The sequence below is a fragment of the Cynoglossus semilaevis genome, chromosome 3 (genome assembly GCF_000523025.1).
Source record: "Cynoglossus semilaevis isolate Cse_v1.0 chromosome 3, Cse_v1.0, whole genome shotgun sequence".
NCBI classification, from domain to species: domain Eukaryota; kingdom Metazoa; phylum Chordata; class Actinopteri; order Pleuronectiformes; family Cynoglossidae; genus Cynoglossus; species Cynoglossus semilaevis.
Genome location: NC_024309.1, coordinates 10,715,364 through 10,724,974, shown reverse-complemented (window position 1 = coordinate 10,724,974; position 9,611 = coordinate 10,715,364). Strand labels below are relative to the sequence as shown.

The 9,611-nt window shown below is 40.4% G+C and overlaps 1 protein-coding gene across 4 annotated transcripts in view; it reads right to left on the bottom strand.

Annotated features, from left to right (window-relative positions):
• Window positions 1-34: 34 nt before the first annotated feature.
• Window positions 35-9,611, bottom strand: part of oxsr1b (oxidative stress responsive kinase 1b) — a 32,229-nt gene continuing 22,652 nt past the window's right edge. For 2 of the 4 annotated variants that reach the window (XM_025054547.1, XM_017031473.2), the window contains exons 5-18: window positions 5,708-5,763; window positions 5,411-5,520; window positions 5,108-5,209; window positions 4,850-4,983; window positions 4,492-4,540; window positions 3,832-3,897; window positions 3,614-3,736; window positions 3,355-3,432; window positions 1,743-1,778; window positions 1,182-1,352; window positions 987-1,095; window positions 767-835; window positions 394-458; window positions 35-283 (exon numbers count right to left, since the gene is read on the bottom strand). In XM_025054547.1, coding sequence (XP_024910315.1) covers window positions 209-283; window positions 394-458; window positions 767-835; window positions 987-1,095; window positions 1,182-1,352; window positions 1,743-1,778; window positions 3,355-3,432; window positions 3,614-3,736; window positions 3,832-3,897; window positions 4,492-4,540; window positions 4,850-4,983; window positions 5,108-5,209; window positions 5,411-5,520; window positions 5,708-5,763 — 1,243 coding nt within the window. In that variant the 3' untranslated portion in view covers window positions 35-208. The remainder of the gene's footprint in view (window positions 284-393; window positions 459-766; window positions 836-986; window positions 1,096-1,181; window positions 1,353-1,742; window positions 1,779-3,354; window positions 3,433-3,613; window positions 3,737-3,831; window positions 3,898-4,491; window positions 4,541-4,849; window positions 4,984-5,107; window positions 5,210-5,410; window positions 5,521-5,707; window positions 5,764-9,611) is intronic. The other 2 variants (XM_017031475.2, XM_008307925.3) reach the window with 2 other exon arrangements.

The window sequence follows — 9,611 nt, the reverse complement described above, 5'->3', positions numbered from 1 at the left end:
TGTCGAGAGATTCTCTGTCCGAACCAGACTGATGCATCGTCCGACAGTGGGCGTCTCATAATCCTATGGGTGACAGAACGATACTGTTTTCTTTGGCAGTAGTGGTTTCTTTACAGCCATAGAAAGAAAAAAAATAATGCATTAAACTATTTTTTTTTTTAATTTTCACATTTTTTAGGCAAGTCACGGTTCCAGGTAGAACAACAGTTTAATTAATGCTGAGCTGAGCAAAGCCCATGAGTTTGATGTCGTCTGGTATTTCAGAGCCCTCGATTCCAGACGCCTGTGGAAACAGTGACACACATTTATAGGAACCACCAGAACAAACGAATGACGTGAGAGGGTTTCTTTAAATCAGTAAACGTCTGTGGCTACTGTTCAACCTAAACTTACCAGTTTGAAAGTGACATTTTTATTGGCTTGTGGCTCATCGACTATTTTCTGCAAATTTGCAGCAACTGAAATAAAAAAAAAGAAATGAGTGAATATAGTGTAAAATATTTTGTTATCAAACAATAAAGTTTTTTATTTAAATTCTTCGCAACCAAGCTGCATGCATTAACTATTAAAAAATAGGTTGCTGAATTAATAAGAACTAAAAATCAACTAACTCTGGCACAGTAACTGTAAAAGATATTTCCAGGTTAAATAAAATGTTTGTCTCCTGAGTTTTGTTGTGTCTTGTTTCTATTGTTTACTGTTGGTTCCAGATATTTTATTGGATCAGTTTTAGTCAGTTTTTGTTTTATGATAATACATGACTGACCTATTAGTAAGTCCTTCCCATCCACCAGGCCTGCTAACACCAGCTCCTGAGACACACCGTCTGCTGTGTCTGGAAAACATCAGCAGTGACAACATGTGATACACACACACGCGCACACACACAGATCCTGTTCTAAAGTAAATCAAAAATTAACAACTAAGTCAAGCAAAACATGTTTTTGCTTTTCATGACCAGAGTTTAGTTTTTTTTTTTTTCTTACCTCTGCCGGGCATGAACTCAAAACGGATGTCATTGAGTTCCTTCTTTGAATTTCTTAACCTTAATACCAAACTAATGGGAGCTTTAACGTCCCCTGAATTGGCTGCAGCCTGTGGAGCAAACATGAACAGAAGCAACAATTAGGACGTCATTTAGAAAAGACTCATCAGAGGCAGATAATGGAACCCACACGGACCTGTGTGGGAGCAGCAGCGATACTGCCCGTGTGGGCTGCAGCCTGGGCAGTGGGTTGAGTGTTGACTGGTGTGGGCTGCAGAGGAACCTGGCCTGCAGCCTGAGGTAGTTCTGCCTGACCTGCAGTCGGTGGCTGCAGTTTATTACTCGGGGGATCAGGAGTCTGGAAAACCTGCAGAGGACGATTCAGCAAATCTGACTCAGTTTTGGTTCATTTCCAAAAAAAAAAAACAAAAAAAAAAAACTTCATTACAAGCTGCAGCTAAGGGTTCTTTGAGTTAGCAACTTGGCTCTTATTTAGGGTTATGGCCTTTTGCAGTAAGTTGTAGTTTATTTAGCGTTTAGTGGTTTATTATTTATTTTTTAAATTTGGTCTTTTTTCTTTTTTTAAAATATTTTTTTCCCAGATAAAAAACACAGCAGCTCATCGAATGACTTTCTTCTTAAAGTTGTTTTAATAAAACACTCTAAATCTCCTGTTCTGTTGGGACCAATTTTACACATTTCTTTTATTTGATGTAATATGGATATAATATACAGTGTAAGCACTTTTGAAACTCACCTCTGAATTCTGTGTTGCGTCCTTCACTCTGGGTGACTGGTGGGAATAAGTAGAAATATAAAAGCAATGAATGAGAAATGGTTTTCAGCCTAAATGTTTAGCTTAAACAAAACAGCATATTGAAGCAAAAGACGCAGGAGGCAAAAAAAAAGGATCTGAATTTTTTAAAAAGCACACTCATTTCAATTAAAGAGCTGAGTTATTGTCTGAACCAATGTGGTACCCTTTAATATTGTTTAATTTCAGTTTTAATTTAGAAAGTAAGAAGAAAAAAAATGAGAAAAACCTAGTAAATCATCAACCACAGAGCACGCTGCTGTGAATCGACAGTGTGCTCCGGTGTCTGGAGTTGGAGACGAGTGAAAGTGTTGTTTGGAGATTAATTTTTCCTTAAAGATTTCAAAATTGAGTGAGTAGAATGTCACACTGTTATTGAATGAAACAAAAGCATCGTCTTCAAACCCGCGGTGGCAGATTGAGGACGGACAGAAGCCCTGGAGGAGCAGATGATGACAAACTGACTTCACACAGAACCAAACGTGTGAAGTCTGAATCTGTCGACTGGTTCAAACAAAGTGTGCGGCTCTCACAGCCTGAACAGACACCACGCATGAACCCAGACAGGCTCAAATAACACATCAAATCATTACAGTATCAAGTTGTCAACTAAAGTGGATGTTTGGGTAAAAAAAACAAAAAAAAAACCTGGACGATTCAGGCTCTCAGTTTGTCAACAAATGGTTGGTCACAAAGCAGAAAGAAAGCAGCAGAGATACTTCATCTTCTGAATCCCCCAGCAGTGATTGGATCAAACATCAGAAAAATGAAAGGACTGATGGGTAATTAGGCTGGTATTGATTTAGTTCATGTAGTCAGTTGAAATAAAAAGAATGAGAAATCGAAAAATACAGATGGCTTCCAGGAAAGGTTCCTCTCACTTCTTGGAGTTCATTGACTCTATTCAAACATCACTGTGCAACAAACTGTGGCCGTGATTCTCTTTCTTATTCTGAATAGTTGTTTTGAAGGAGTTCTTCATTTGTGTGCAGTCTGTGAAGGGTTTCTCTTTTATACCTGATCCGCTCCAGGTAAAAATCAAAACACTGCAACCTGCAATTTGGTCATGTTCTTGAAGACTGAAAAAGCTCTAATGACGAAATGAGTTGTTTTTCAAATGCAGACAGAATTATGTTTCTGATCATAGTCCACTTCAGTTATGGCACAGCTTCTCTGCTTCTTATGTGGTCTCAACATAGACAGGTTTTTCCTTCAGTTGCACTTCAAGGAACTTTGTCTTTTCATAATCATATCAAATCTGTTGATAACGTATCTACTGTACAGATAAAATGCTGTAGTGTTGTGTAATAATTACATAACCACAGCAGACTCCTGAAGGCCACGCCTCGACCACTTCAAGAATCAAATGTTATCGGAGACACTATTTCCGCCATCTATTTTATATAACATTCTGAGAGATAGAGAGATAGAGAGACAGAGACAGAGAGAGAGAGATAGAGAGACAGAGAGAGAGAGAGAGAGAGAGAGAGAGACGAAGAGAGAGTCCTTCCTTGTTAGTGGAATGCCATCTGTATTTATAAGACAGGTAAACAACCCTGGACGCAGGCAGCTCGAGTGGGAGGGAGAAGCGCACTTGTCGTTTGGGGGCGCTAACAGGCTTCACCTGCTGCTCCTTGACCGTCAGACAGAACATAACACACACACGTATGTGAGAGACTCATAGTGGAGAGGCAATGGACAAACATGCTACTGCACAGACATGGGAATGAGAACAGTTTAAAACAGAGTCAAAAGGCAAAGACGTGGAGATATTCATACAAATGCTGACAGTGACAGTTATTGATCGTTCTCACTCGTAGAGCCGCCACAGCAGCCTTGCCCTCTTCACTCTCTTCATCCAGCTCGTCGTCGCTCCACTCCCACTCGCCGTCCTCTGTTTTGTGCAGCCGACCACTGGACCCTGGCACCCGGCGTACCTAGAAAAAAAAAAGAAATTACACATCAATCTGACCTGTCTGATTTCTTTGTAAAAAAATAATCATAAATTATTATTAATGCTGTGACATTTTACCCTTTTTGACCTCTCTGATATTGTGGGCGCCCTCTGGAGTAACTTCTCGTGTAAATACTCGTGGGTCTGGTGGAAAAGATTTAAAAAAAATAAAATCATGTTGCTGTTCTCTTCAGGGGTCGTCGTTGAAGATAATCAAACACGGTCAGAACTTAATTATTATTATTTCTTGCCCTCTCTCTCTCTCTCTCTCTCTAGTTAGGCATTCCCCTCATCCATAAATGCTGAAACATTTTTTAAACATTAATCTGTGTAAAATGAAGTTTGGTTAAATGATGGTGTTCAACACTCTCCAGCAGAAGAGTTAAATATTCCTGAAGTAGATTGCAAATATTCAAACATATTATGATCAATCATTAATATGGGACAGCCCTCTGCTGGACATACCAAGTACTGACATAAGTCAGGACCAGGACAATAACCAAGCAGGACTGAATTAAACTGAATCACACCAACACTTAATGCTTTGAAGTCTTTCTCCGCAGTAACTTAATACAATGACGAGACATTGACACCAAATATGCAGACTAGAATATTCACTTTTGAATGCTTAGAATTTCACAAAGATCAAAGAGCTGAACAAAGGTCTGACGGAGAGATACTGCTGAATCACCGAGTATTTAATGCAGTCTCAGGTCCAGAGGAGGCACAAACACCTACCTTTGCTTTCTGAAAGAATTTATGCTTCAACAACTCGGAGGATGTTGGCCTAGAAAAAAGGCAGCAGAAAAAGAAATAACAAATTATTCACATCACAGCTTCAACTCCCTGGTGACAGGAACATTTAGGTCATTATGTTTAACACAGCCACTGGAGAAAGAGGTCACTGTTTGGCACAATAAAAACATTTGTATGCAGCCTTGTTCAGCAGCAGGCGTTTTCTGCTAAACACCTCAATTCCATGTAACTCCAGTTTCTGTCACCACACGTATTAGATATTGTTTTTGTTTGTTTTAAGAAAAAAAAAAAGGGAATTAATTTGCTTTAAAAGCTTGTGCCGCAGGTGCGGAGCCTGAACCTTTTCTCTGGGTCCTTCTGTAGACACAATGAGATCATCTTCCTGAAGGATTTGCCATATTTCTTCACCATCTCCTTGTCTGTGATGCCGGTCTCCAGGGTCGGAGGGTCGTTCTGCAGCGTCAGCATCAACACCTGAAGACAAAGACATAAACAAATATTATTTTTAGAAAGAAAAAACAGGTGATGAAACTGCCCCACATTAGAAACAACACCTTTGTGGTGACGCTGGTTTATTTGATTTCGCTCCAGTTCTCACCTTCAGTGGTGGATATTTGTGATAAGGTGCAGCTCCTGTTGCAAGTTCAATGGCTGTGATACCAAAACTCCAAATGTCTACTTTGACGTCATAGCCTTTCACCTGAAACAGGGGAAACAAATCGATTAGAAGGGAGTCCAGAAAACAAAGAACATGATGAGAAAGAAGAACAGAAATAAGAAAAGAGAAAAAAAAACTAAGATGAAGCAGAAGATGAAGTTTAACTACAGCTATAAAATTCTTGGTTGTGGAGCGCTCATCACTATAGGAGTTATCAACAGCTGTTTCACAATGAGGACCAACCTGCTCCATGACTTCAGGAGCCATCCAGCACGGTGTGCCCACAAACGTCTTGCGTGTTTTAGTGCGGGTGAGGTCGCCACCTGTTGCTAAAAAGGCACTGACGCCAAAATCTGAGGAAAAACGCAAACACACAAAACAGAACTTAAATATCGAGAGATTAAATTCATTATTAAATGATCACCTCAAATGTGGACATAGGAAGCATAAACTTTTTGAGAGGAAACATAAAAAGGCCAGGGAGGTTTGTAGCACGGCGACAGGTCAGGTCAATTGTGTTTGTGCCTTTTGGCTAAATACCTGCAATTTGAACAGAACCGTCGTCCCCCAGGAGAATGTTTCCAGCCTTCAGGTCTCTGAAAGACAGAGCAGTAAATAAACATAGGTGTTTGTCAAAGGGAGCCACCAAAGAAAAATGACTGTTTGCTGCAGGTCAGAAGGTAAACGTAGAAGTCAGGGCTGTAATTTAGGAAAAGAGAAAAGACAAACTAAGGGGACGTTGTTTTATTTTTCCTAGAGACTTGTAAAAAGACTCAACTCCTTTTTCGCTGACTGTGCTACACTGCAGACCAAAATACTGACAATACATAAACACACAGACAGTTCAGTGGCGCCTCCTCTGGTGGTGATTAATTTTTTTTTAGTTGTTTTAAGAGTCTTCTGTTGTGGCAGGAAGAAACAAGAATCCATCACACCAGCCACCCACAGCTACGAGAACGACAGGATTTTCAAAGATAAAAATCATCATAAAAAATGAAATAAAAATTACAGCTTGTTTTACAGCTGTTGGGTAGACAACACACTTCAATAATCAACCAACCTCACGTTATAAACCTCTAAATAGAGTTTCTTTCTAATTCAGCCTGAATCATAATAACACAACTACAAAGTTAACAGCTGCGTCGTTCATCTTGTTGCCAGAAGGCGGCACTAGAGTAAAAAACATGAAGTTGTCATGAGATGAAAGGTGTGCTGCCTGAACCCAGAAAGGTACCGAGTTTAAATTAGGACTAGACTGTGTATAAATGAGTCTCCAGAGGAGAGGAGTCTGGGAAGAAGACATGACACAGCTGGGACCAAACAAAGGCTGCTCTTCTTCTACTACTGGAACGGCGGCGTTCCAGTATTAAGTTGCAGAAGCAGAGGAGGGAAATGTAGAAACATGTGTAAAGTAAACCACTGAGTAATGCAACACATTTACATATTTGGCAATATTTTAAAAAAAGAGAACAAAAAATCTTTTTATATTTATTTTAAGTAAAAGCTGACATTTGTTCACCTTTTCTTCGACTTTTTCCTGGATCATTAAAAAACACATCTATCCCATAACTCAGTCTTGGATTGAGAGTCCTTACAAGTACAATCTTTACAAGTACCCTCCTCAGGACACACGGCGTACTGAGAGTACTCCAGAGCCGTCAGGTCATAGTTCGCATTTTTGTCTTCAGGACACACGGCGTACTGAGAGTACCCGTCAGGTCATAGTTCGCATTTTTGTCAAACGCTGTTTAACACTTGAATGCTGAGGCCTGTTATGTTAAGAGTTTCAGTGAAATAGCACAGAGCAGACGGTCAGAGTCAAACCGTGAAAGTAGAACATTCACGGCAGTTCGGAACCATAGGCTGAACTGCAGGAACATTTGATGCCAACTTTGGTAAAAGGTTGGGGCTTTTACACGAGCTGAACGGTTTAATGCAAACAGAGCAGTTAAACCTTTACCACACAGGTGGCATTTACTGTCCAGAGACAACAGTAATATCTCATGTAGGGGTTTTGATTGTACAATATTAAACGAAGACTCAGTGAGTCCACAGCTTTTTCTGCAGCACCCCCTTTTGGTAGATTGGACTATTGTCGGTGAGTCCACAGCTTTTTCTGCAGCGCCCCCTTTTGGTAGATTGGACTATTGTCAAGCCCCCTCCCCATGTTGACACATTCAAAGCAGTTCCTTCAAAACTGTTATTCTCAGTTAACAAAGAGTTCAAAGTAGCCAGTGTGGCAGAAATAAAATGAACATTATAATTGAAAATAATATGCCTTGTTGCTAATTAATAGGATTTCAGAAGGAATATAAGAGGCAAAAGTCTTGGTATTTAGGATAGCTGTTTGAATATCTATGAATAACTTCCTTCTGTGAGTGTGATCAGAGCTCTGCAGCTGATTTATTTTCACCTTATATTTGTGTCTGTAAACAATTGGAGTTATTATGGCAGCCACAGAACGCCCTGTGGTGTCGTTCTGCTGGTAAAACCTAAAACTGCCTCATCAGTAACAGCTAAATTAGAGATGATGCAGAGGAAGAAAGCAGCTGGATAAAAATGGACATGACCGTCCTCGCTTGTGTCTCTGCTGCTGTTGCTGTTGCCATATCTGTGCGCGGCAGAACCGCGACTCACCCCACTGTCACTCCGCTGCCCTCACGTAACAGCTGGGTAACATTAGGTCACAGTGTTTTGCCTGCTCTTGCACTCACTTTTTCTTAATTAAGAACGAGCTCATCTTCAACCTCTGGTGTTAGCGCCTACAATAGCCATGATTCCCGTCCAGTAATTTGAGCAGTTGCTTTTTGAGGATTAGAGGGGAGGTGCACAGTGGTCCACTTCAGGGTGAAAGGCATGTCTGGGAGTATCCCAAAATACTTTCCCTCGATTACACAACCCCCGTTCCTATCTTGAAGCGTTCAGTTGTGCCTGGAGCCTGTGATTCAGGGTTGGACTGGAGACAGTCTCGCCAAATTTATCACATAATCCCTATCACAAGATCTGATGTTGTCAGATCTTGTTGTCACCTCACCTCTGTAGTTCCTCCTTAACAGCAGTGTTTGTTATACATTGGAAACAATATAAAATTGATATCTCTCACTAAAAATTAGGTCTTTATTCAGCTGTTTTTACTGATCTGATAATGAGATATATGTGTATTGTAGATCTATTTTTTGTAGGATCCTATTCAACATGAAAACTAGTAGAATCATATCCCTTTAAAAATGTTTTTGTCATAAGTAGAAAAAAGGAGTGGCCTATTTCTGACTGATTTACAATTATCTGGATATTTTGCAACCATAGATAGCTCCATTTATTATAGTCTATTGCATCACTGCTTGTCATAAATACAGGATAAACCTGTACCTATCTAAATACTGTAGCTCAAAGGTTATTTTTATTCTGCATGTTTTATGTATGTAGTAATGAAAAATATCCCGTTGACGCTCCGTCACACACAGCGATCCAGTTGATCTGATTGGATTTAAAACACCATGAGATGCTATGGTTCACTGCAGCGGATTTTAATGCTCTGAAGGGGGAAAAAAGGCTGCAGAGTGCAGACCGTCATTAACATTCACAGGAGAGGGGGAGGACGAGGGGGGGAGGAAAGAGGTTGTGACACAATGTACCAGCAAAGTTCAAAGAAATACCAGAATAAGAAGGTAAAAAAAAAAAGTCTCCACTCCTGAATGCCAGACCCAAGGGTTTGGCATGAAGAGTGGATTTTCATGGACTAAAGCTTCCAAGATGTTGCCACAAAACTGGAGATAACCAGTAATATATCCATTTATACGATACCTGTGATCTCTTTATATTTATGACTGGGTGAAATGATATCCCAGCAGTAGCCAGGTGGGAATAGCCAGGTTATGAGGCTGTCCAGAAGATTTATCATCTTCATCTGGCAGCTCTCGCACCTCTCAGCTCTGCAGAGTCACCTCCTGTGACATCACATCCTGGTGCCAGGCTCACAGTGCCCCTAACAGGGTCATAAAAGAGGGTTTACGAGACGCCCTGCAGGGCTCCTATGGAGAAGAAAAGCCTCCTCAAATTAACCCTGCTCTTTTCCCCGCAGAAATATCTTCCAATTTTATTTCGACTGTTTCCCTCCATAGTGTTAAAGTGCATTATACGCAGTTTTTCTTTATCATTTTTTTTTTTATTGCCCAATTTGTCGATTTGGCTTTAATCCGCAACTAGAGCCAGTGTGCTCCCAGAGGCCGCAGAGCTGCAGCCAATATCTGATTGTTACAGAATGCATAAACGCCTGAAGTCCGATATCGCCTCTCATTAAAAGGCGAGCTGACATTTGAATTTGAGATTCAAATGACAAAAATCCAGACTAAACTGGTTTTCTTCCTTCCCATGGTATCTACCTGCTGTGTAACTTAGAGGATACGTGTCACCTTTGAATCCCAGTTTCTCCAGGTTGCTGTGA